Here is a 27,007-nt window from a genome sequence, read left to right as displayed (position 1 = left end):
GTAACTGTATTGGTCTGCTTCAGCTGGAGCCACGGCTGTATATCCCCCTTGCAGCTGTGGCAGGAGCTGGGGCTGTGTCCCCGTCCCCCCCCCGCATTGCTGTGGCCAGAGCTGGGGCTGTGTGTTCCTAACCAGTGGCTTCAGCTGGGACTGGAGCCAGGGCTGTGCTTCCCCTCCCCCCAGTACAGCTGTGGCCAGGGCTCAAGTCAGGGCTGTGTGCCCCCACACAACCCTGCATCTGGGCCTGAGGCTGTGCACCCCTACCCTGCGGCTTTGGCCGGGACTGTGCAACCCTAACCCTTGGCTTCAGCCAGAGCTGTGTATCCCCTCAGCTGCAGCCAGGGCTGGAGCTAGGGTTGTGCACCCCCTGTTGCAGTGGGTCTTTCAGTCTCCCTCACCCTTTGCAGTAGGGCTTGGGCTCTCAGTCTCCCCAGTTGTGACTCGCCCCCATTATTCTTAGTAAAAGTCATGGACAGATCATGGCTTCCATGCATTTTTGTGTATTGCCAGAGACCTATCTGTAACGTTTACTAAAAATAACCGTGACAAAATTTTAACCTTAACCATAGTTGCCAGTTCTCTGCAATACTGCTCCAGCCAGTGTTGTAGAGAGGAAAATGTAGCAAAGCTTGTGACAAAAATTGCTAAATATGCCACATCTATTGTTAATTAAATATGCGTTTAATCCACCCTATGGTCGTCTACCCTCGTGCTGCCAGTTATGAATAAGCGTGGGGTGAGGGATTTACGATAGAGGACCGGGACCCGTGGCGAACTTCAGGACCGCAGAGAAAGTGATATATGGTTATCTTGCTTTGGACCCCACTCAGTGCCAACCCGGGTTTGATTTCCCACTAAGGCAATGGAGCCTTCTGAGCCGGTTTCGTATGGGGCACGGAATTTGCGCCGCAGCGGAACTTCAGTGGCGTTTGAGAGACAGGTCACTGTGGGCAGCCACAAACCCTGATATGCAGGGGCGAGGTCTGCAAAATGACTCAACTTCCTGGAAGCCTCCCTGCCTGGAACCCCGCTGATACCAATCCGCCACCCTGGCAGGGCTCCGCCACCTTACTGTGCATGCACCAAATAACTCGGCACCCAGCAGTGGGGCCGGCTGGGAGGTGACTGGAATCCTCCTGCATTAGCCAACCAGAGACGGCGCCTTTGCTGGGGGGCGGAGCTGTGCTACGGGCCGCTGCAGGAGCCAGGACTAGTGCGCGCGAGGCGCTGGCGGCCCGTTGTCCCCGCGGAGGGCCGGGCCCGGAATGCTGACTCCGAGCTACTCGCATTCCAGCCCAGGGGGGCGTGGGGAGCAGCAGGGAATACGCGCAAAGGAGGCCGGGAACTGCCGATATCCGGGAAACCCTCTGCGCCAGACCCACCGAGAACATGGCGGCCCGGAACTGAGCCCCACGGGGGGTGGGGGAGGGGACGAGCTGCCACCAGCACCGGGGACCCGAACGGCGGTGCCGCCACCCCCCTCGGGCGGAGCCCAGCGCCGCACGCAGCGCGCCACGGCTCGCAACACGCGTGGGCCTGGGGCGACGGCGCCGCCTTGTCCCCGCAGGTAGGTCCGGCTCTGCGAGCACCCGCGCCCAGCTCTGTCCCGGGAGGCGAGCGCGGCCAGGGGGATCCCGCCCCCGGGGGAGGCGAGTCCCGATCGCTCCTCGTGCGTCACTGTGACCCGGCCGCCGCCTCTCGGCACGGTGGGGGCGCTGCCCCGCGAGTGAGTGGAGACAATAACAGCCCCTCCCCGCCCCATGCCCTCGGAAGCAGCAAGCGGGGGGCTTGCTCCTGTCTCCCCGCCTGGCTAACCCCGTTTGCAGCTCTGCCCGGCTGCTGCATCTCCCCCCTCCAATCCTCCAAGCTCCTGCTCAGATCCCCTCGCCCCGGTACAGCGCTTTGTCCCTGGGGGCGTCCCCGCATCCATCTCTCCGGCGGGGATTCCCCGTCTGCTACCCAGCGCCTCTCCTTAGCTGCTCTGGCGACTGGGGAGGGGCTGGGCGGCGCCGACTAGAATCCAGTTTGTGCCCCGGGGTGGGTACGGTCTGGGGTCTCTGCCTCTCTGCGCGCTTCTCGCCTGCAGCGGGAGCTTTTGTATATTTCAACCTTCGATTAAACTTTGAAACGTTTCCCCTTGTTCCTACAAAATAAAGATAGGGGAGAGGGGTAATTGAAAGCATGTGTGTAACTGATTGGAGACCCAAATCTATTAATCTTTGAGGACTATCGGGTTGGGATGACACCAGGCTGAGGAAGAGACACTGGTTGAGAGATTATTCCCTCAACATGGTGCTCCCATATGGTCTTTTCAGCTGTTACTGGCACTGACCTCTAGTCAAATAAATTGTTGTATGAAACTAGGTCAGGTTTGGCTAACGTACTTTCACTTAAGTGAAACTTGGTTTAATTTGTTTGTCTATTGGTGTCCAATGAATATCCCATTATAATGATTTAAATTTGGTGGATGTTCACACGTTAGTCCAAGCTCCAGCTCCAAGTACCCAGCTGTCACAGATAAAGGAGAATCTGATACTCTGGCAGATAGTATTTATGTTGCTCTGAATTTTTGTATATAGGTTGAAAACTAAATTGGTCCCAGGTCTGGTATGTGCTATAAATTCATGGTCTATGCCAAAATACAACGCTGATCTGAGGGATCAGTGACTGTCCTGTTCCAATATTTTGCAAAGCACCAGAGTTAGAAACAAAAGCTGTTAACCATTGTAATACACTATGGAAGAGGACATCATAAGAACATGGGAATCGCCGTACTGTCTCAGATTATTGGTCCACGTATTCCAGTATTCTGGCTTGCAACAGTGACTGGTGCCAGATACTTCAGAGGAAATGAACAGAACAGGGCAGTTACCAATTGATCCCTTGTCATCCAGGCCCAGCTTCTGACAGTCAGAGGCTTAGGGACACCTAGAGTATGGGGGTGGTGTCCCTGACAATCTTGCTAATAACTATTGACAGACCTATCCTCTGTGAATGTATCTACTTATTTTTTTAACCCAGTTATGCGTTTGACCTTCACAAGATTCCCTGGCAGTGAGTTCCACAGATTGACTGCATGGTGTGAAGTACTTCCTTATGTTTGTTTTTAAACCTGCTGCCTATTACTTTCATTGGGTGACCCCTGGTTCTAATGTTATGTGAAGGGATAAATAACACTTCCTTCTTCACTGTCTCCATACCATTTGTGAACTTTTCCTATATCATATCATATTTGTCTTCTAAACTAAACAGTTGCAGTCTTTTTAATCTCTCTTCATATGGAAGCTGTTCCATACCCCCTCTCCCCCCCAATAATTTTGTTACTTTCGTCTGGACTTTTTCCAATTCAAATATATCTTTTTTGAGATGGAGCAACCAGAATTGCAGGCATTGTTCAAAGAGTGGGCATACCATGGATTTATACAGTGGCATTATGCTATTTTCTGACCATTCTCTAATGGTTCCTAAGATTCTGTTAACTTTTTTGATCGCCGCTGTACATTGAACAGTGTTTTCAGAAAATTATCCATGATTACTCCAAGAGCTCTTTCTTGTGTGGAAACAGCTAACTGAGACCCTATTGCTTTGTATGTATAGTTGGGATTATGTTTTCTAATGTGCATTACTTTGGCAACACTGAATTTCATCTACAGTATCACATTCATTTCTAGTCCTGGTGGTCTGTGAGCTGCTGTACCTCTAAAATTGCTTTATTCTAATTACTTTAGTACCTCTCTGTCACTGTGCCAAATACAATGTGATTTTAGTGGCTACAGTCCTTGTAGCTACTAGGATCGCTTCTGTACACTATGTGAAAGCAACTAAGAATACCAGCTTTTAAATGGGTGTAAAGAATTTACCTCTAACATGACAGTCTTGATTGAGAAATTTGGACTGGTTTAAATTATTTAGAAGTGAAGCATGGCGGGAGAAAGTAGTTTATTCCAATTACAGTTTTTAAGGATTGGGTATTTAAATATTGTTGCAGTTATGAAATATTAACTATGTACTACTTTGTGATAGTTTTATAAAACTTAAACGTTAATATTTTTACCACTCAAATGGTTCCCTTTCCCAGTGAAGTTTGAAAGGCCTTACGTTGTACTGTCAGAAGCTGCAACTGTTCACTCTCTCTCTCAAATTGAGCTACAGCTACCTAAATTGTCAGACTTTCTCTTTCCAGCTCTCAACTTTGATATTTTCTTGGCTTAAACAACATCCATTTTTAAGGCCCAATATTTTGTGAAATACAGGGGTATAGAAGTACTAGGGCAGATTAGTACAGGTATTTCTAGGATCAATATACATATTCTGAGAATTTGGCCTGGAAAGTAAGAAACCTGTTACCCTGGTTTTTGTCTCCTTAAAAGGAAAGAAGGGGCAAACTGATGCAGCTTCATTTGAGAAGTGCAGATAGATGCAGCTGAAAATGTACTGATGGACAATGTTTACAGAATTGCAAATGGGGCTATCATCGATTCTTCAAATACAGGGAGACTAGTTATTGTCTCCTGGCTCAGTGTGCAAGAGGAAGGGAGTGGTGTTGACCACCCAGCAAAGCCTTTTTTACTTTTAAAGTGGGCATGTAAATTCCTTGTTTGTGAAATGTGATGACTTGACAGCCTTGGGGTTTGAGGTTCCCTATACACAGAACAGGTATATTGCAGTCTGTGGCAATACTTGCTTCCTCATACTTCCCTAAGATAGAGAGACAATCTCAGTTGAGGAACCAACTCAATTTGGCTTCAAAGCAATTCAGTTTTCAAGCCCATTAGTCTTTGGTCTGTCTTGCTGAAACCATCAAGAAAACAATTTATATGTAACACTTATTACATAGTATACCTCATCTGAAGATCTCAAAGCAGTTTACAAAGAAAGGTAAGAATAATTATCTCCATTTTATAGATGGGGAAAATTGATGCACAACATTAAGTGGCTTGCCAATGGCTACATAAGTAACTGTCAAACAGAATAGAATCCAAGTTTCCTGACTCCCAGTTAAGTGCCCTATCTATTTGACCACAGAGCCTTTCAAGGGTGGCAAGTCTGTTTAGCTTAGGTATTTAAAAGATACTTATCCCCTAGATATCTAAGCACCAAACAATATTATGGAAAAGCGTAAGAGTGCAAAGCAACTTTTTTCCCCCCTCACACTCCTCTTTTCCCCATAATTACAGGGGTATGCAAATTTTATATAGGAAAATTCCTTCAGTGCTCATTGTTCCCTGAAAAATATGTAGTCAGATTAAATTGCAGTGGTTGTCTATCATAGCGTGGACTGACAAAACTCATTTTAAGTAGCTTATGTAGTAGTGGTGAGATAGTAATTACTTCTGGGTGCTCCCAGCTTCAACTGAATTCTAATCAGTAACCTAAATGTTCTGTTACTAATCTTCTGAGCCATCTAGTCTTGAATGGAGTCTTGAATAAGTTTACACCCCCTGAGTACCTTCTTCCTGGATGATGGTGTTTTGTTTTTTTTTGCAGTACTATTAAAATGTAACTCCGTGTTCACTTTTGTAACCAATTATTCTTTGTAGCTGTTAATGCAATCTCTTGGAGGCAGAAAAACTTCCTTCTCCATTGTGTTGGCCAAGCAGGAACAAGTCCCACTTAAAATTGGCAATAAGTTACCCTTGCCTTCACCTTTCTTTGAGACACAAGAGGGTGCTGGGCTGCCTCAAGGAGGTGGGACTGATGTTAAAAGCTGGAAAGTGTAGGTGGGGACGGCAGAGGTGTTGTATCTGGGCCACAAGGTGGGGAGCCCAAGCCCAGAGCTGGCCGTGGGGGTGGGGCTCTTAACCAAGAGACCCCGAATTGCAGACCAGGGTGCTGGAAGAATCCCAGTTTGAACAAAGGGTTCAGGCCGCATAAACCTTCCCACGTGCGGCCTGCAAGTGCCATCAAGCACACTCGACCTGAGGGAGAGCGCAAAACTGGACTGTCCTGGTGTAACTCACGCCAAGGAATGGGACAGATGCTGGGGCATCCCTGGGAACGTTGGTGGGTTCGAACTTCTCCAAGTCAGTGGCTGAAGTGATCTCGCTCAGTTTGGTCTCGAAGGGGGGAGAGATGTGATGAACTAGGAATGTTGTTAATGTTTTCTCTGAATACTGTGTTGGTGCCTCAGTGTCCCCTATGCAGTTCTTAAGTATCTAGGTGTTGGGATAAGGGTGTATAGTTGCTACAGAGCAAAGGGCCAGTGCACCTGAATGTCTGACACTGTCTCCTGGCAACTGATGGCCTGGGCCCCTCCCCTGCAAGGTGCCTACTGAAGGTGTTGGAGACAAAGAGATCAGGTGACCTCCTGGCCCATGGAAGGAACTGAGCAGAGGAGGGGCTGGAGGGGTTTTCAGTCTGGAGCTGGCTGGGGACAAGGAGTGAGTGCAGACGTGGGGGTCTGGCTCACTGCCCCCCAGAATGGACCCGGCGGAGGTACCTACAAGCTCTGTTTTAGACCGTGTTCCTGTCATCAAATAAACTTCTGTTTTACTGGCTGGCTGAGAGTCACGTCTGACTGCAAAGTGGGGGTGCAGGACCCTGTGGCTTCCCCAGGACCCTGCTGGGGCGGACTCGCTGTGAGAAGCGCACGGAGGGGTGGAGGATGCTGAATGCTCCAAAGAGAGACCCAGGAGGTGAAGACGTGTGAGCTTCTTGCCCTAAAAAAGTCTGCTCCGAGGGAGAGGAGGCTCTCCAAAGTCCTGACTGGCTTTGTGGGGAGCATTTTCAGAGCATTGCCCGGGGACTCTGTGACAACTGTGTCTTTATTCAAACACTCACATTGAAGTCACATTTCACACATTAAAAGCAATAAAAAATAAAGAAAACTAAGTAAAGAACAAAAATCAGTTTATTTAAGCATAATGATTTTAAACAGTTTTTAATAACTCATTGCACACTTCTTGCTTTATCATATTTCACTTCAACTACTTATTTATTAAACATCTGACTTTTTGAAGTTTTTTAATGTTAAAGTTGCAGTTAACTTTTACATTTCCTGACTTAAGAGTTTAAGGTCGCACAGAGAAGCTTAACTATGTTCTCTTGCCTATATGTATTATAACTCTTGATACACACCTCTACCCTCATATAACATGACCCGATATAACGCGAATTTGGATATAACATGTTAAAGCAGTGCTCTGGGGGAGGCGGGACTGTGCACTCCGGTGGATTAAAGCGAGTTCAATATAATGTGGTTTCACCTATAACGTGGTAAGTGTTTTTTTTGTTTGTTTTTTTTTGGCTCCTGAAGACAACGTTGTATCAGGGTAGAGGTGTAATCCCATACTATTTCTGTAATAGATATTATACAGGGTTCGAGGGTTTTTTGTTGTTTTTTAAACTTTATATTCAAACATGTTGCATCTCGTAATATTTTATATATGCCTGCCAGTCTCTGGAAGTGTATACTGAAGATTTCTGCCTTATTCACTGAGCAGCATAAAAGAGCACATTACAAGACTACAAAAAAATTGATTATATATTGTCTTAAAATAACATGAACAAGTAGAGGTTTGTGACATGAGAGAGATCATAAAAATTAAAACTGGATTGAGAGAGTAATCGTTATGCAAACTGTTTAAAAGTACTTACATACACCAGTTTAACTCAAATGCCTGATAAGACAAAGGCTTTTGTGTACATCCTGTCTCTTTAACTTAGGGATGAGAGAGTACCCTCTCCACGTGTCTGGGTCCTCCAAGGAAAAGCATCCAGCAAAACCATATAGAGAAGGTTTGGCATTGTTGATATTTCTAAGATGATAAAGAAGCAGAAAAACTTTTTTGGGCAGTCACAATGCAGCACTTTCAGGCCACCTTTACGTGTGATAAAGGGGATTTGTGCCTTTGTTTTCTTTCGTTGCCCATAAAAAAAAAAAAAAAAAAAAAAAAAAAATATATCACAAGAATGCCCCATTCCTTGCACCTTACTTTGTTGGTAGGATGGAGTTCCTTTCCTGGGGAGCCTTAGGAACTGCACGGGTTTTACTTTATAAGATGCATGCTGAGTGAGCAGGGGTCCATTGTGTTTCCGCACACTTCTGCTTGTCTTGTTCCACCACCTGAAACTTTTTACCACATAAGTTAACCAATATGATCTTCCTTATCTGTGCACACCTTATGAGCTTGGTTTAAAAGCTTACTCTGTGTATACAGTGTCGTTTGTTTCCTTAATGAGTCAAAATAAAAAAAAAACTTTTACAAGAACATTCAAAGGCATCTGTCATTGAGGATTATTTTCATGAAATATGGCATGGTTCTATCCACAGTGACTTTGTTAGTTAATGTTTTTCTTTAAATTTTAAAGTATTTTTACAATAGAAAAACCTTTTTTTTTTTTTTTAATATTTTTTATTCAGACTCTTCTTCTCTTCCTTCCTCTCCCCCCCCCGGATTCTCCTCATCCCCAAAATGGCTGAATTTGTGACAATGACCAGACATGGGAGAACTTAGGGGTGACATTTGTAGAAGTTTAAGAGCACATGAAAACAGGGTTGGAATGGAAATGGCATAGGAAACTACTGTAGCTGTCACTAGCATGACAAATGCAGGCAAATGTTTGGTTTTATGCACAAGGTGGGTAAAATCAATGGTTAAGATCCTACCACAGAACTAAAAACTAGTTAGCCTGTTTTTAAGAGGTGCTGAGCATCCACAAGAGTGGGAGCTGCAAGTGTTTGGCATGTCTAACACTTCTCTCCCCCCTCAGCTGTAATGCTTGTAAGAGAAACATACATGCCTACCCCATAATTTGTTTTATAATCTGAAGTAGTTTTCTGTAAATATAGTCATTTTACTGTTCGTTACTCTTTGTGAAGTTTTAAGAGTTATTTCATCACATGCCCCCATTCCAAGAAGTGATGGCGGAGGAAAGATTGTAACACTTGGAACAATTTACATAGGGACGTAATGGATTCTTCCTTACATGCAATGTTTAAATCAGGACTGTATAGTATCTCCTTTTAGAAAGATATAGTTCTAACAAAAGTTATGGACTGGGTGTAGAATTTGTTGGATGAGGTTTTGGCCTCTGTTATGCAGGATGACAGATTAGATGATCCTAATGGTCCCTTCTGACCTTAAAATCTATGACTTACATTATAAAAATAAATTACTAGAACTATTAAAGTTTGTATGTAGGTTGTTTTCAATTCACAACCTTATTAGTGTCACCATCCTTCCTTTCCCATTGTTTTCTTCCCCAACTTGTTTGCTTGATACCAATTTTTGTCATGATAGATTCCTACACAATAGACTATTTTTACTTGGTTTTGTATGGCATTCATTTGGGAGCTTAAAAAATGATGAGTCTTATACATTATTCTCATATTCAGGCATATGGTGTGCATTATAAAGGGGGGCATAAGACAGGTGGTATCAGAACTAACTTGCGTGGTTTGCCTAGGCATGGAAGAAGTACAATTCTTCATGCTAACTCAAACCAACGTGTAAAATTTTGATTGAAAATTATATTTAATGAGAACTTGCAGCGTTATCATTTTGTATAAAACACTGAAAAATTTCTTTTGAAACAGTTTACCATATTGAGTTCACTTTTGCTAATTTAAATACATTTCAGTTTTTGTGATACTGTAAGAGCACATAGTCTGTTGCACTGAAGTTTTTACAATATCACAATTTCAGATAGCCTGGTATTTGAAATTGTTTGCAGAGTTGTAGTCGTGTTGGTCCCAGGATATTAGAGAGACGAGGGGTAAGGTAATATCTTTTTTTAGACCAACTTCTGTTGGTGAGAGAGACAGTCTTTCGAGCTTACACAGAGCTCTTCTGTGTCCCACTTCTCTTCAAGCAAAGCTGATATCAGACATCTGCATTTAGCTAGGAAATTAAAACAGATGATATTCATAAAAAAATCTGGTTTATGATTAAATTCTTAATGTCCTTTAAAATGAAAGGTGGGAGGAATGATGGGGAACAAACTCCAGTGCATTGATGTGATGGAGAGCCAAATGACTTGACCCAAGGTATCACAGTGAGGAGGAGTAGAGCAGGAAACAGGATCAAGGAATCCAGATTCCTACTCTCCATTTTTTGTCCTTTAGATCACATTCTTTTTGATGTGTAGATCTTTGATAATCCTCCAGCTGTGCTAATAAGTTGTGTTTCAAATAGTAGCATAGTAAAGCAACCTGTTAGGACAGTGATCAGGATAAACTACTGTCAAGAGGAAAATAAATTATGTATATTTTCTTCTCTTGTCTTCTAGGTGAGATTAAATTCAAGCAAGTTTCAGGATTTAAATATTTGGGCCATAATTTAAAATAACTCAAGCATGCAGTTAGTTTTTGTAGCAGGTACCAAGGACTCTTTCAAAGATTATAGCTAAGTTTGGAGTTAACTGATGGCTGTACACTCCCTGCTTGAAAAAAAATCAGCAGTGTTTATCATTGTCAATAATTTTAAGACAAGTTTACTCCTGAGGTTTGATAAACCTGATTTCAATCCCTCCCAATTTGGGGATCTTTAGACTTGAGAGGCAACTAAAACATTGTTTACTAATTAAATGTTGCCAGGCCAAAATAGTTCTTAATTTAGAATGGTTAAAGACTGCATGAATGATAAGTTGCACATGATGAATTTAGTAAATATGGAGGAAATTATATATGTATGCCCTGCAAATTTTTCACTGTTAACAGCATGTGTAACTTGAATGTTCTTTTGTTACAGGGTGGCTGACTTGGTTGTTGTGAATTTCAGCACTGTTGGAACCTCAAGTAGTGGTGAATGTTTTCACTCTTGCTTAAGAGTGAGTTCTGAAACTACCAACGAGCCTTTCTTGAAATTTTTGTGGTTGAATCCTTGGTGGAGGTTACATAGATACATGTTTTCATGAAGAGAAGTGAGAAGCCGGAAGGATATAGACAAATGAGGCCTAAGACTTTTCCTGCTAGTAACTACACTGGCAGCAGCCGGCAAATGTTACAAGAAATACGAGAGAGCCTTAGGAATTTGCCTAAGCCCTCAGATGCTGCTAAGGCTGAGCACAATATGGGTAAAATGTCAGTTGAAGATCCCAGACAAGGCCGAAATCCCCCCAAATTTGTAACATACCATAAAGCTTTGCAAGAAATTCGAAACTCCCTGCTGCCTTTTGCAAATGAAACCAACTCCTCAGCCAGGGGAACATCTGAAATCAATCGACAAATGCTACAAGACTTACAGGCTGCTGGGTTTGATGAGGTAAGCATTTTTGTTGAATATTAATCATGCACACACATTTTAGCTGTATGTTACCCTTTTTGTAATTAAAGAGTGTAAGTAGCATGATAGTCAAAATATTTCCCTGAAATACAAATTAATTTTTTTACTGTGACCTGGCCAAAAAGAAAATGGGGAGGGGGCATTAGTATGGTTAAAATAACCCATGTTCTTTCCGCTACATCCGGTGTAATCTGTTCTTTCTATGAGATTACTAGTAGTTTGATTAGTCATTTACATCCCTGTGTGTGGAAATGAATGGATTCAAAGTCTGGAATTTTCCTCAGAGTAATTTAATGGAATTTTGGATTATGTAGTTTAAAATGTGTTGTGAGAACAATACAGTTCAGAATAGTAAGGCAAAGATACCAAATGTTTAAATACTTTTATTCTCTTTTAGATGAGTATTTCAGAGGCCCCAATTTATGAATAACTTAAACTTGTTCAGAAAAATGATTCATTATCTGAGCTGAATATTAACAAAAAACTGCATTTGTTGTCTTATTTATCTGAACACTTGAGTCTTAGTTATATGCAAATAATGTACATATCCTAAATCAGATACTAAAGAATGTACAATAAATATACCACAAGGAGAGCTGTGCAGAATGCCTTCAACAATATAGTGTCTTCTAGGAAAAAATGTAGACATTATATAGCAGAGCCCCACAATGATGTCTTTGAAAGTTGGTATTGTTGGTCAGTATAAAGACATGGATGAGGTGATTGACAGGCATCTATCTGAAATCCTGTCATCTACTTCAATACCAGCTGAACTTGTTTTCATTTTAGTACGGAAAGTGTGTAATGTTATTTATTGACAATTTTTGGTTTCCATGAATAAAGAATTAATACATTTAGAGACCTTTGTATGTGTTTGTTTGCAGCGTATGCATTGGCAAGTGGGTCTAAAAGATCCTTTTATACATGCACTTGTAAACCTGAGCACAAAAGTACACCTGCAAAATGAGCACAGACCTCAGGCCCATCACTTTCAAAAATTTGTAATAGCAAGCCAAGGATAGCTTACAAGCAAACAAGGTAGAATGGTGTCAAGTATCAGAGGGGTAGCCGTGTTAGTCTGGATCTGTAAAAGCAGCAGAGAGTTCTGTGGCACCTTATAGACTAACAAACGTATTGGAGCATGAGCTTTCGTGGGTGAATACCCACTTCGTCGGATGCATGAATGAATAAGGTAGAATGGTTTATTCATAATTGTAATAGTCAAAATAATGATCATATCAAAAGTTGTAATTGCAGGTTAATATTAAAGAATCAACGTATTTTGCACTAATTTCCTTTAAAGGTTAGGCAGAGTGTTTTGCTGTCATGTTTGTTGTACACCAACATAGTGTTGTTAGCAAAGACTTCAAGAAGGAGTGGTTAAGAGATCACCATATTGTTGCCCATACACAAAGATTATGAAAAAGAGCTCCTCAATGACATACAAATGCATTCAGCTCGTATAAATGATATATCAGCTCAGTACATTTACTTTAGCTGCTGAAAGAACTCATTGACAACAGGGGTTTTCATAGTATCTGTTCTCCATTTCTTGTCTCCATTTTGTTTAATGATAGACAATTGTGTCTAGTTTTCAAATATCCAATTAAAAAAAATGCCTACATTCTTGCTGAAAATTGCATACACACAAATCAATATCTAAACTGTTGGCATTTACAAAGATTTTCACTGTGCTTCTGTACCTGGCTTAAGAAATGGTGACACTGCATCAGGGAAAATCTGCTTAAATTATGGATTTTGTGGTGATGTGTGATTTCATCTGGTGGGGCACAGAGATGTTAGATGTGTCAGTGTTTTCAAAAAGAAGCCTATTTTAAAAGGAATCTTGTAATCTCAAAAAGTACTTTAATTTATTCAAAAATATCAGCCGTTTTAATTGTGAATGAACCTGAATTCTAAACTTTTAAAAGCAGAAGGTTTTTTTGGGTGGTTACAAGAAAGATCAAGATCAGTTTTAGTTAAGGAAAGACTACTACTGCTCCAAAGTGAACCATACCTTGGCAGAGCAGGGAGTAGTCAGCTGGTCCTATAGACATCTATTACTTGAGCTACAGGAACACTTTTTAATTGTCACCCATTGAAGGACCCTTTATACTTTGGTTTGGTTTGTTTCTCTCCAAAAGCTACAACCAGTCAGTAAAAGGCAACATGTTCAAGGGTTTTTTTAAAGGAGTCTAGGAGAGTTAGGCACACACATCTCACTGAAATTCAGTGGGTATTGAGTGCCTAACTCTTCATCCTTTTTAAAAATCCTACCCAAGTGTCTGATGCTACTGTCACTGAGATCAGTAGCAAAAAACATTCCCTTTGAACAGAAATAATTAAGAACATAATGGCCATATTTGATCAGACCTATGGTCCATCTAGGCCAATATCCTGTCTTCTGACTTTGGCCAATGCCAGGTTCTTCAGAGGGAATGAGCAGAACAGACAGTTAGAGTGATCCATCCCCTGTGGTCCACTCCCAGCTTCTGGCAGTCTAGAGGTTAAAGACACTTAGAGCATGAGGTTGCAGCCCTCACCATCTTCGCTAATAGCCACTGATGGATCTATCCTCCATTAACTTACTTATTGTGAACCCTGTTGCAGTTTTGGCATACACAACATCCTCTGGCAACGAGTTCCACAGGCTGGCTGACTTTTGTTTTAAACTTGTTGCTATTAATTTAATTGGGTGACCCTGGTATCTCCACACCGTTCATGATTTTATACGTCTCTATCATATCCCCCCCTTAGCCGTCTCTTTTCCAAGCTGAAAAATCTCTTTTTAATCTCTCCTCATATGAAAATTATATACCTTTATTAATATATATTGCCCTTCTCTGTACCTTTTCTAATTCTAATATAGTTGTTGTTTTTTTTTTGAGATGGAGCAACTAGAACTCCATGCAAGTATTCAAGGTTTCGGCATACCATGGATTTATGTAGTGGAATTACATTTTCTGTCTTATTGTCTATCCCTTTCCTAATGGTTCCTAACATTCTGTTAGTTTTTTTTTTTTTGACTGCAGCTGCACGTTGAGCAGATGTTTTCAGAGATCTATCCATAATGACTCCAAAATCTTTCTTGAGTGGTAACAGCTAATTTAGATTCCATCATTTTGTATGTATAGTTGGGATTGTGTTTTCCAATGTGCAATACTTCACATTTATCAAATCTGAATATCATCTCCCATTTTGTTGCCTAGTCACCCACTTTTGTGAGATCCCTTTGTAACTCTTTGCAGTCTCCTTTGGACTTGACTGTCTTGAGTAATTTTTTATACTCCAAACTTTCCCACTTCGCTGTTTACCCCTGTTTCCAGATCATTTATGAATATTGTGACTAAGTTCCTCCTCTACCTTGGTGGGTCCTGCGCTTATTGGCAGATTTATTCACCTCTGTGATCTTCCCCTTTTGTGGAACCCACAGTCTGGGTCAGCTCCTCCTGTGTCTGATCAGGAGTTGGGAGGTTTGGGGGGAACCCGGACCCGCCCTCTACTCTCGGTTCCAGCCCAGGGCCCTGTGGATCGCAGCTGTCTGTAGTGCCTCCTGTAACAGCTGCACAACAGCTACAACTCCATGGGTACTTCCCCATGGCCTCCTCCAAACACCTTCTTTATCCTCACCACAGGACCTTCCTCTGGGTGTCTGATAATGCTTGTCCTCCTCAATCCTCCAGCAGTACACACACTCACTCTCAGCTCTCTTGCTCCCAGCTCCTCACACACTCTCCTTCTCCTCTGGCTCCTCCTTGCCTGACTGGAGTGAGCTTCTTTTTAAATTCAGGTGCCCTGATTAGCCTGCCTTGATTGGCTGCAGGTGTTCTAATTAAAGTAGTTATCTCCACTGCCTTCTAGAAAGATCTTAATTGGCCCCAGGTGCCTTGATTAACCTGGAGCAACTGCCATTTTATTACCAGGGTACTAGAGATTTGTTTAGCCTGGGGCTAACATACCTGTTTCTCAGTACTTTAGTGTAGCCATCTGGCCCCTTGCCCCATCACAATATGTTGAACAGCACTGGGCCCAGTACAGGTCCCTGGGAGCCACCACTAACTCTTCCCGTTCTGAAAACTGACCATTTATCTCTACCCTTTGTTTCCTGTCTTTTAATCGGTTACGAGCCATGAGCGGACCTTCTCTCTTATCCTATGACTGCTTCCTTTGCTTAAGAGCCTTTGGTGAGGGACCTCGTCAAAGGCTTTTAATGTTACTTGACGTCAGCCTGTTTTCTTCCAATATAGTCAGTTCATTAGTGTACAAGGAGATTCAGAGTTAATGCTGAAGTAACAGTAAAAAGCCAACATTCAGAATTTCAAATCAGAGTACTTTTTGTGACCTGTAATTCATTATTTCCTTTGCTTTCACAATAAATCAGTTGATTTTCAACCATACAGTTTTTAGCTATTTTGCAAGTTTCAGTGGGGGCTAAAAATAGAGCCTCATATTGGAAGCTGGTTGCAACCTTAATTCTGTAGAGGTTACTGTCTTTCAGTAATATATAGGCACATGAACAAATTGTAACAGTAATTCTGAGATTCAAACCGCACAGTAGATACACTAAAATGAGACTCTAACATGTTAATTTTTTGGGGCATCTCAGCAGTGTGAGATTTAACTGCAGTTTTTCTGACTCAAGGAGATGCTTTGAGATTTTACAGATCTGTCAGTGAGATTTAGCCATACATTTTCTATTAAAATTAATGGAAGATGTGTGGCAAAATCCCTCTGCAGTGCTTTGAAAATCTCAACTGTGCTTTTGACTCTTCTGTTAATTTTAAAAATAAAATAAAATATTTTAACTTAATTTTCCCTTTAGGATATGGTTGTACGAGCTCTTAGGCAAACTAACAGCCGTAGTATAGAAGCAGCTATTGAATTCATAAGTAAAATGAGCTACCAGGATCCTCGTCGGGAGCAGATGGCTGCAGCAGCAGCCAGACCTATTAATGCAGGCGTGAAACCACCAGGTATGTGTATCAAATAGGTATTTTTCTTATAGAAAGAAATCATAAATTAGCCAAACATTTCAATTAATGCACTCTCAACTGGAGGATGGAGGGGAAGTGAAGCATAAACTTTAACAATTAAATAGGAGGTTGAAATACCATTTTTCTTGAAAATGGTGAAATTTTTTAGTATACTTTATAAAGTAATCCACTTAAATGACAGTACTTGACATTAGTTTATAACAAGCTTTTAGATTATGTTTTCAACATCATTCATAATCATGTTCAGACCTCTAATTGTGGTGTTCGTTTCCTGTGTTGAATAATTTTCATTAATTTCTTAATTTTGGGAGTCATATCACTTAATTTCTGTGCAGTTACAGTTAAATTGTTTATGTACAAGAAAGTAACATAAAAACAACACTAGCAAAGTAAAACAGGTCTTTCATTTTCAGTCCACTATCTTTCAACCTGTTAAATTGAGTTAACTAGAATTTGTGCATGACTTTCATTCTTACTTGCACAGTCTATCACAATTTACCAATTTTTCATCTATGGAAAAAATGTTGATTTGCAGCAGTGACAATAATGAACAAAAACTTTCAAAATTAAACACAAAATTGCCCTGTTCATATGACATAATGTCTGTGTCATGTAATTACTTTCTGGTACCTCCAATAAAAGATTGCTATGTAATTCTTAAAGGAGTTAAATTTTAAGAATTCAACAGAGAGATGGTCATTGTAAATTTTGCATGTATGCAGTCTTATCTTACACTTACAAACATATAGTATCTTTCAGAACGATTTAAAACAAAACCTTTTGATGAACAGAACTTTGCATACAAGGAACATAATACACTTAGATTAAACTGTGTTAAGTGCATGATCTTTTTAATTTAATGTGCTTGTTTACAGGTGTACAAGTTCTAGCCATCGTTCAGCTGACTAACTCAAGGGTTATGAACCCCTCAAGTACATCACTGAGTTGTCACTTTATAAGATTGATTTGATGTAATGTTTATATTATCAATGTTATGTAAAATGTAGGTCAATAAATTTTTCTTTGCTCAGCTTTTCTGGGCTAGAAATAGTTCTATAGCTTTCTTTCTGATTAGTCGCAAATCAGTCATGTGACTTATTGTGGCTTACATTAAAATTTATCATCTACTTCATAGCAGTAAGGTAACTGCCAAAAAAAGGAAAAGTAACTGAATTAGAATAATAGTAAAATATTGCAAGCTGCAACTAGAGCTTTTATTTTATAACAAATGCTGTGCTTTTTTTTTCTTTTGTAAAAGCAGGTGGTGTGCAGCAATCAATTAACCGCAAACAGAGCTGGAAAGGTTCTAAAGAGTCCTTGGTACCTCAGAGACATGGCCCTCCATTGGGAGATAGTATAGCTTATCGTTCAGAAAGTCCAAGTTCTCAGTCAGATGTAGGAAGGCCCTTATCTGGTTCTGGATTAGCAGCATTTGTTCAGGCTCATCCTGGCAATGGACAAAGAGTGAATCCACCACCTCCACCACAAGTAAGGAGTGTTACTCCCCCTCCTCCTCCTCCAAGAGGGCAGACTCCTCCACCAAGAGGAACAACTCCTCCACCTCCTTCCTGGGAACCAAATGCTCAAACAAAACGTTATTCTGGAAGCATGGAATATATGATCTCTCGCATTTCTCCAGTACCACCAGGAGCATGGCAGGATGGCTATCCGCCACCGCCAATGAATCCATCACCCATAAGTTCTTCTACACAGGGACAAAGAGGCATTAATTCTGTTCCTCTTGGCAGGCAACCAATAATCATGCAGAGTTCTGCCAATAGCAAGTTTAGTTTTCCATCAGGAAGAGCTGGAATGCAAAATGGCAATTGTCAGACTGATTTCATGGTTCATCAGAATGTTATATCTGGGAACTCAGTCAATCGTCAGCCGCCCCCTCCGTACCCAATATCCCCAACTAATAGGCAAAGCCCTACAGCATTGCAGATGCAAGCAGGAGGATCTGTTCCTCCTTCAGCATACACCAATGGAAACATTCCTCAGTCCATGATGGTGCCAAATAGAAACAGCCACAACATGGAACTTTACAATATAAATCTACCTGGAATACCAATGTCCTGGTCACAGCCTTCATCTGTTCCACCCCAATCACCACCTGGCAGTGGACATGAAATCCCTACATGGCAACCCAACATTCCAGTAAGATCAAATTCTTTCAATAACCCTCATGGAAATAGACAGAATCACTCTAGCAGTTCTCAGCCTTCAGCCACCACAGTAACAGCTATAACCCCGGCTCCCATTCAGCAGCCAGTAAAAAGTATGCGAGTATTAAAGCCAGAGCTGCAGACTGCCTTAGCACCAACTCATCCTTCTTGGATGCCGCAGCCAATGCAAGCTATCCAACCAGTCCCCTTCTCTGAGAGTCCATCTACCAACATGGCAGTTATGACACCTGTTGCAGAAGCTCCAAATTACCAAGGTCCTCCACCACCTTACCCAAAACACTTGCTACATCAGAATCCATCTATCAGTCTATATGAGACAGGAACCAAACCTAGCAAAGAAGATCATCCCAACTTACCTAAGGAGGAAGAGAGTGAAAAGAATAATGAATGTGTTGATGGGACAGATAAAGAAAAAAAACAAATAACAACCTCACCTGTTCCTGTCAGGAAAAATAAGAGAGATGAAGAGCGAAGGGAGTCTCGCATTCAAAGCTATTCTCCTCAGGCCTTTAAATTCTTCATGGAGCAACATGTGGAAAACATACTCAAGTCTCATCAGCAACGATTGCATCGTAAGAAACAACTAGAGAATGAAATGATGCGGGTAAAACCTTTATTTTCTTCAATATTTAAATGGAACTACTTTAGCTTTTGGTATACATTTTTAAAAACTGAATATCTAGACAGGTTTCTTGATTATACTGCAATTTTGTGGGCAGTTGTAGTATCTTTTGGTATTGAAGTTCATTTTTAGTTTGACCACATGTTTAAGACGTAGCCAGCCTTTCAGTATTTGTTTAAGTAATCCCATTCCTTTCTTTAGAAAGTACAGTTTTAAATTAATCAAACCAAACCAAAATATTTTGTATTCTAAACACTAATAATGTGAGTCATTTATGAGAAGACTGAAGTAAACTTATTGAAGCTTGCATTGGGCGTAGCTGTATGGCTCCCAGGTTTTTATCACTGATGATATTAATGCTGATTTGGGGGAAACTATTTGTTAAAATTGTCACAATTAAGTATTATTAAAGATTTCTGTAAATGCCGTTTAGGAAGAAATGGTAATAGGGCTGGCTAAAGTCTCCATATAGAGCCTCAAAGAATGATTACTCCCTTCACTTTCACCAGTTTGACACCATTGTGTGATGGTATTTGTCCAGGAAATTTCATTCTAAAAAATGTAGTTCTAATAGTCTAGTCAGCTAAATGTACTGAGGGTTTGATTCTCTATTCCATAGTCCTTCCATACTGTGCAATATTGCTATTAATATCCGTGAGAATTCTGGGTACACAAGGAATGCAGCGTTGGGCTGTCATAGTACATTAACTGAACCTTGGGTAGGGAATTTAAAACTCATTTTAATCTCCACTTTAAAACACTGCAGCAAGCAACAAAAGTGCCACAGTTCTGTAAAACCTATACTCTTTTATCTAGCACTGGCCCAAGAGTACATGTTCTATTAATTGACGTTTTTTTTGTTTTGTTTTTTTAAAGATTGCTTTTTGTTTAAAAACTGGCATTAGATGATGTATCTGATGACCCTTGCCAATTTGTGTTTTTTACAGTCGCATTTTTTGTCTGTCTTCTTGCTATGTAAAGACCCACACAACAGAGGAAACTGTGAAACTGACTTTATAGAAAACATTGAGAAACACTCACATTAAAACAAGAAAATAGAATGTTAGCTATGATTTTTATAATAATCTTAGGTTTTATTTGTAATCTTAATTTTTCTGGGAATATTAGTAGGTAACAGAATTTTAGACAAAAGTGGTTCTTTAAAATTGATACCTTTAACTGAATTTTTTTTTTGCTTGACTGAGACAACATTTCAAAATCCATACTCCTGCTGTTAAAAAAAAATCTTGCTTTAAACTGTACTCTTATATAAGTGTCTACTTAATCACAACATAATTAAATGTTAGCAAATAAGATTTATTCCTGGAAGTCTCTCTAGATGTTTATTCTTAGTCTTCTTTTTCCTTTTCACTTTCACTAACAGCTGATTTAAACTCTTAAGGTGTTGGAAGCTTTGCTGACTTCTATAGCCTCCATTACTGTGTGGGCAAGTAAGACTTTGGAGTAACAGTATTATATTAAGAATAGCATGAATCCTTTCCAAAGGACTCTGCATGTATACCTGCATCAAAACTAAAGCATGAAGTTGATGTATTTTTTTTTTATATTACATTTGGGTACTTAAGTGCAAGATCATAACTAATTTTGATTTGCAAACCTCAATTTCATTTCTTATTTGGAGCACTTTATTGAGTGTGCTCTGCAATGGTGTAAACACAGTTACTTATGTTGACTCATATCACTCTTGGTGGTGGTGATTTTTTTTCCCCCCTGCATGCTTAACATAGATGATAACATTTTAATTGACTATTTTACACTAAATATGTTTTATGGTAATTGTGCTCAATTCACATAAAATGTGTTTAATTCAGAAGGAGGGTCTTTTGGGGGGGTTGGATGGTGAAAAATGGGGTGTCATTATGGGAGAAGCAGCTCCCTTTAGTATGCAGTGGGAGAGAAATCTGACAGGAATAGGCCAACTCACCTTCCTATTCAAGATGTAAGAGAAGAAGTGAAAGTTGATGGCCGTGTCTCTCTCCTAGCATTTTTTCATCGTTATTTGCAGGAGAGTTAAGAGGATTAAACCAGGAGTGGATTTCAGGATTTCTCTCCTTCTGCAGGAAGTTGAGGGAAAAGGGCCACCAAAATGTTTCAGCCAGTGTATATTCCGTGTGGGAGGGCAGGTGTCTAAAGGAAGATGCTCAGTAGAGAGAACTGGGTTTTTTCGGTGTGGAGCAGCTGTCTCACAGGTGGAACAATAATGTATTTTAGAGGTATGCACTTGCTTCTATTATCTTATTCTGTCTAAGGGTGCTAAAAGTGGTCTGAGGCACCTCCCAGAACACACACAACCTTTCTGCCCTGAAGAGTGTGAAAATAAAATTAGTTATGATGTAGGGATTAACAAGACCATAGGGAAGGAAAATAGAGGTAATGTCAATGAAATCGCATGGCTATTCAGCAAGGGCTATTGTAAGGCATGAGTAAAGAGAATGGAGTGTTTTGTGGGGGAGTATGGAGTGTATGTATGTGTACATATATAGTTTAAAAATAATAGATTTCTTGGTTAATTTCTTGTAGCCATCATAGAAGTGGGTCCTAAAGCAATATTAATAAAGAAGAGGAGGGGACTTTGCAGATCAGCTCAGGAAGGGTGTTTGAGGTACAGTGTGGGTGGTGTGGAGGAAAGTGTGGGGGGAAAGAAGATAAATAAGGTATTGATGCTGAGATTTTGGATGGAGCAAAGGGGTTGGCAAGCAACATGAAGAGATAAGGCTAGTTGAGATCAGAGGCTTGTTGGTTCTTGAAGATAAGGACAAAACACTTAAATTTGATGCCATGGAGGAAGAAGAGCTAGTACACTGCCGTTAGAGAGGATGGAATGGTGTGACTGATGGGCAAAGAATATGATCTTGGCAGTGTTTTGATGAAGCCAAAGGAGAGCATCATGGGTGTTCAAAGGCCACAGAGGAGGAGGCTGCAGTAGTCAAGCCTGGAGATTGTGAAGACTACACCAGATTTTTTTTGTTGTATGGACAGACACAAGGTCAAATTTTCAAATCTCTGCTTGAGACCCACTGTTGCTGTGATGCCTGTAAGAAATCTGCTATGGTCTAGTGTATGCCAGTTGGCTAGTTGATTTTCATTTTAAAATAAAAAGTGCCTTCAGGAATCATTAAACTGGACAGTAGCTACCTATGTAACCATGATTTCTGTTCTTGTTCTCCCTCACTTCTTCCTTCTTTTTGTTTACCTATTTTGTCTCAAATTAGACTGTAAGGTAGTCAATGTAGGGACTGTCTCTTACATGTGTTCATAGAGTGGTTCCCTAATACAGATTGCCATTGCTGGATGCTACTATGGTACAAATATTAACTTAATATTTTGAGATGTTATGGAGGTAGAAATGGCAAGATTTGGGTACCACCTGAATGAATAGGTAGTGAAAAAGGGAGGAGTGAAAGACCTCTAGATTATGGGCCTGAATGCTGATGCTGTTTTCTCTGGTAACATCATGGAGAGTGTTGGAAAGAGACTGGGAGGTAAGCTTAGAAATTCAGTTTAAACTGATTGAGCTATCCAGAGGAAAACATCAGAGAATCTGAAATCCAGAACTGAATTTGCAAGTCATTGCTATAAAGATTACTGAAGTCATGGAATTGCAGATGAAATCACCAAAAGAGAAAAGGAAGAGATTTTGAGAAAAGAAGGGAGGTATGGAAAGGTGGAGGACTAATTATCCTTTTATAGTGCTTTTTATCAGCATCATTCCCATTACAGCTGGTGAGGCTTGCTCAGTCACCCAGCAGGCCAGTGGCTGAGCCCAGAATAGAGCCCAAGTCTCCCTAGTTCCTGTTAGGTGACCCATCCAATTAAGCGAGTTGGGAATCAGAAAAGGCAATAAAATAATGAATTATGTAACCAAATATGACCTGAACAGGTGTGTTGGCAAAAAAAAGTCTTATGTCCTATTTTGCTGTTCTGAATCTAAAGATGGCCTAAATGGTTTAAAAACAATTTATTGTGCATGTGTTCTGCCTGAGAAATATCAGGAGTATCAAATTTGGTTTTTCACATCTTTATATGGGATCTCTTTAGGGTTCCAGAAGATGTTTGTTGTGAAGTCTAATACCTTACTTAAAAGGATGGCGTAGAATCTTCAACAAAGATATTTTATCAAAATATTAATTTGCATTAGACAATAATTAACTAAAACAAGAATATTAAATACCCTGACTGAAAATCTTCTCTCCATTCAATTGTTCACCTTTTGCTGTCTTGGCTTCTGTTGTTTGATAGTTTCATTACTTCTCCAGCCACTATAGTATCTTCCACGATAGACAAGACTTGTCTTTTTAATGTAAAAACACAAGCAGAACCACCTTTCATTGTGCCTTTGTATTTCATAAGAAGCAAAATAGGACAGAAGCCTTGGAAGGACACCTTTAATTAAGAACCAAATGGAAATAGTTATGCAAAAACAACTAAGTATGCAAAGAATCAGTGATCAAACAGTGGGTAACTAATTGGAAAATCTACAGAGCAATACATTCAGTTAATTGTGTCAGGAATCAAGCAAGTAATGACTCCCATTAATGCAGAGAATCAAGTAAAAGTTAGGTATGCAGGGAATCATGGACAAATCTGTACAGTTGTCAATATGTAAGGGAGTATTCCCATGTGGGAACATCTCTGTGAAGGATAGTGGGTTACTGCCTGCCTCCTACCTTACAATCCTGTTTCTTCTACAGAGGACATGAAAGGCAACCACCATCAGCTTGTCTTTTTCTCTCATCCTATTCCGTTCCCAAAAATGGCTCCCTTACTCAAGAGCATGGTGGTGCATGGCACCTTGTGCAAATTGTTGTTATAACTGCCCCTTAGATTGCACATTTTGTGGGGATTTTTTGTTTCAACCTTAAGTGTTTTTATAGAGACTTAATGTGTATTAGGGAAAAAACTTGAAGGATTACTTCTCATTTTACATGCAAGTTTTTACTTTACTTTGCCTGACCTTCTAAATGTATGATGATCACGACAACGAGAAAAGTGTTTTTCACTTGTGAAATTTAACTTTGTTACATAGGTTGGGTTGTCCCAAGATGCCCAGGATCAAATGAGAAAAATGCTGTGCCAGAAGGAATCTAACTACATTCGTCTCAAAAGGGCTAAAATGGACAAATCAATGTTTGTAAAAATTAAGACTCTTGGCATTGGGGCATTTGGAGAGGTCTGCCTAGCAAGGAAAGTGGACACTAATGCTTTATATGCAACAAAAACCCTGCGGAAGAAAGATGTGCTGCTTCGGAACCAAGTTGCTCATGTTAAAGCTGAGCGGGATATCCTTGCAGAGGCTGACAATGAGTGGGTGGTTCGCCTGTACTATTCATTCCAAGATAAGGACAATTTGTACTTTGTAATGGATTACATTCCAGGAGGTGATATGATGAGCCTATTAATAAGAATGGGTGTCTTCCCAGAAAATCTGGCACGATTCTATATAGCAGAGCTGACCTGTGCAGTTGAAAGTGTTCACAAGATGGGCTTCATTCACAGAGACATTAAACCAGATAACATTTTGATTGATCGTGATGGTCATATTAAACTGACTGACTTCGGGCTTTGTACAGGTTTTCGATGGACACATGATTCCAAATACTATCAGAGTGGTAAGAAGCTATTTTTGTTACTTATTATTCATGAATTAGGTAAGAGTAGAAAGATGAACATGACATGAAAAAAGTTAGAATTTAATACCCATAAGGGAAATGGAATAAGCTAAACCAATATAGCAGCGTGCACACTTGTTGTACTGATATAACTATTTTGGTAAAAAAAAATCTAACTAAAATAGTTATATCAGTGCAAAAATTCTGTATAGACCAGGCCTAAGTCACTTTTGAAAATGGGACGTAGGAGCCTAAGTCATGTGGATGTTTTTGACAATTTTACCCAAGATCTATTATTCTTCATCCCTCTTCTGCAGTTATGTGGAAATTCACTAATTGAGCTTCTTTTTTAAAAAAAGATTAAAGTTTATTTAATGCCTTCAGGGTAGTTGCGGGAAGCTTACAGCAAAGATAATTTTGCATTTAGTTCTGCAAGTGGCACTATCTGGATTCCTTCTTCGTTTTACGGTTACTTTTTTTTCTCATAGGTAACCTGCAAAGAATTAAATGAAAATTGGGCTTGTACCTTTTTTCTTCAATAGATTATTTTCAAAACTCACTTTTTTGGCTTGTTTTTACACTAGAAATTCAGTTCCTCTTTAGCCTGGTATATTTTACGGTGATTGGAGAAGTAGCAAGAGGGATGACATTACATAAGGCAAGAGAGGGAAGGTTGAACAATTGTGATAGGTAAGATTTTTAATCAGACTGTTTAAAACTTTCTATTTTTTAAACACATATTTAACTTCAGTGATTGATATTTTGGAGGTGGCCCTCTTTCACTGCAGGTGAGAGAAATAACCATATACTTCCTATACTTCCAGCAAAACTAGGGAAGATCAGAATTGACATTTCCTATTATTTGTTGCGCAAAAAATCAGTTTTTAACCAACAAAAGAAAATAACTCAACTTTCAGGCATTCTTTTACATCATAAGCAAAAAAAGCACACAAGCTCAATGTTTTAAGTTCTTTACAAGTTCACTTTTAATTATATTTATTTTAAAGTTCTTTGATTCATTAGAGCAGAGAGTGTTCTTCATAAAAAGGAATGTTAAAGAATTTGGAAAGAAACTGGTCTTAGTTGAGAACCCCAACTAAGGGGTTAAAAACCCACAATACTTTATTTTTATATTGTAGGTGACCATTCACGTCAAGACAGCATGGATTTCAGTAATGAATGGGGTGATCCAGCAAACTGTAGATGTGGAGACAGGCTTAAGCCACTTGAGCGTAGGGCAGCACGTCAGCATCAGCGTTGTTTGGCACATTCACTTGTTGGCACACCTAATTACATTGCACCAGAAGTACTCTTACGAACAGGTAAAGCTTTTTAATTTGATCCCTTTGCAAAATGACTGATGTCTAAAGAGTTTGGCCCTTTTTGAAGACCAGCACTTGTATGGAGTCAGTAACAGATAAGTTAAATGAATTCTTTGCACCAGTCTTCACTGCAGAGGATGTGAGGGAGGTTCTCATACCTGAGTCATTCTTTTTAGGTGACAAATCTGAGGAACTGTGCCAAATTGAGGTGTCAAAAAGAGGAGGTTTTAGAACAGATTGATAGATTAAACAGTAATAAATCAACAGGGTATATTCATCCAAGAGTCCTGAAGAAACTCAAATATGAAATTGCAGAACTACTAATAGGTTACATTTCACAATCGCTTATATCAGCTTCTGTACCAGATGATTGGAAGATAGCTAATGTAAGGCCAATTTTTAAAAAAGGCTCCAGAGGCGATTGTGGCAATGATAGACCAGTAAGCCGAACTTCAGTACCAAGCAAATTGGTTGAAATTATAGTAAAAAAACAGAATGATCAGACACCTAAATGAACACAATATGTTGCGGGGGGGTGGGGGGAGTCAAAAGTGATTGAGGCATGTAAGGTGAAATCATGACTCAATCTATTAGAACGTTTTGGAATGTGTCCACAAGTATGTGGGCCAGGGTGATCCAGCAGATATGGTGTACTTGGACTTTCAGAAAGCCTTTGACAAGGCCCCTCACCATAAGCTCTTAAGCAAAGTAAGCAGTCTTGGAATGAGAAGGAAGATCTCACAAATTAGCAACTAGTTAAAAGATAGGAAACAAAGGATCGGAATAAATGGTCAGCTTTCACAAAGGGGAGAGGCAAATAGTAGGGTCCCCCAACAATCTGTACTGGGATCTGTGCTGTTCAACATATTAATAAATGATCTGGAAAAAGGGTTTAATAGCAAAGTGGCAAAGTTTGCAGAGGATTCAGAATTGCTCAAAGTAGTTAAATCCAAAGATGACTATGAAGAGTTACAAAAAGATCTGACAGAACTGGGTGACTGGTCAACAAAATGGCAGATGGAATTCAG

The 27,007-nt window shown here is 40.2% G+C and overlaps 1 protein-coding gene across 2 annotated transcripts in view; it reads left to right on the top strand.

The window, feature by feature from the left end:
- Positions 1–1,127: 1,127 nt before the first annotated feature.
- Positions 1,128–27,007, top strand: part of LATS1 (large tumor suppressor kinase 1) — a 42,601-nt gene continuing 16,721 nt past the window's right edge. Inside the window, exons 1-6 of one of the 2 annotated variants that reach the window (XM_032771782.2) lie at positions 1,128–1,567; positions 10,692–11,204; positions 16,048–16,198; positions 17,481–19,009; positions 24,075–24,657; positions 25,797–25,979. In XM_032771782.2, coding sequence (XP_032627673.1) covers positions 10,854–11,204; positions 16,048–16,198; positions 17,481–19,009; positions 24,075–24,657; positions 25,797–25,979 — 2,797 coding nt within the window. In that variant the 5' untranslated portion in view covers positions 1,128–1,567; positions 10,692–10,853. Of the gene's footprint in view, positions 1,568–10,691; positions 11,205–16,047; positions 16,199–17,477; positions 19,010–24,074; positions 24,658–25,796; positions 25,980–27,007 lie in introns of both variants that reach the window. The other variant, XM_032771781.2, reaches the window with a different exon arrangement.

This window comes from Chelonoidis abingdonii, chromosome 3, assembly GCF_003597395.2.
Source record: "Chelonoidis abingdonii isolate Lonesome George chromosome 3, CheloAbing_2.0, whole genome shotgun sequence".
In the NCBI taxonomy this organism is placed as follows: domain Eukaryota; kingdom Metazoa; phylum Chordata; order Testudines; family Testudinidae; genus Chelonoidis; species Chelonoidis abingdonii.
The sequence above is the reverse complement of the archived record's forward strand: the minus strand, read 5'-3'. Positions and strand labels throughout refer to the sequence as shown.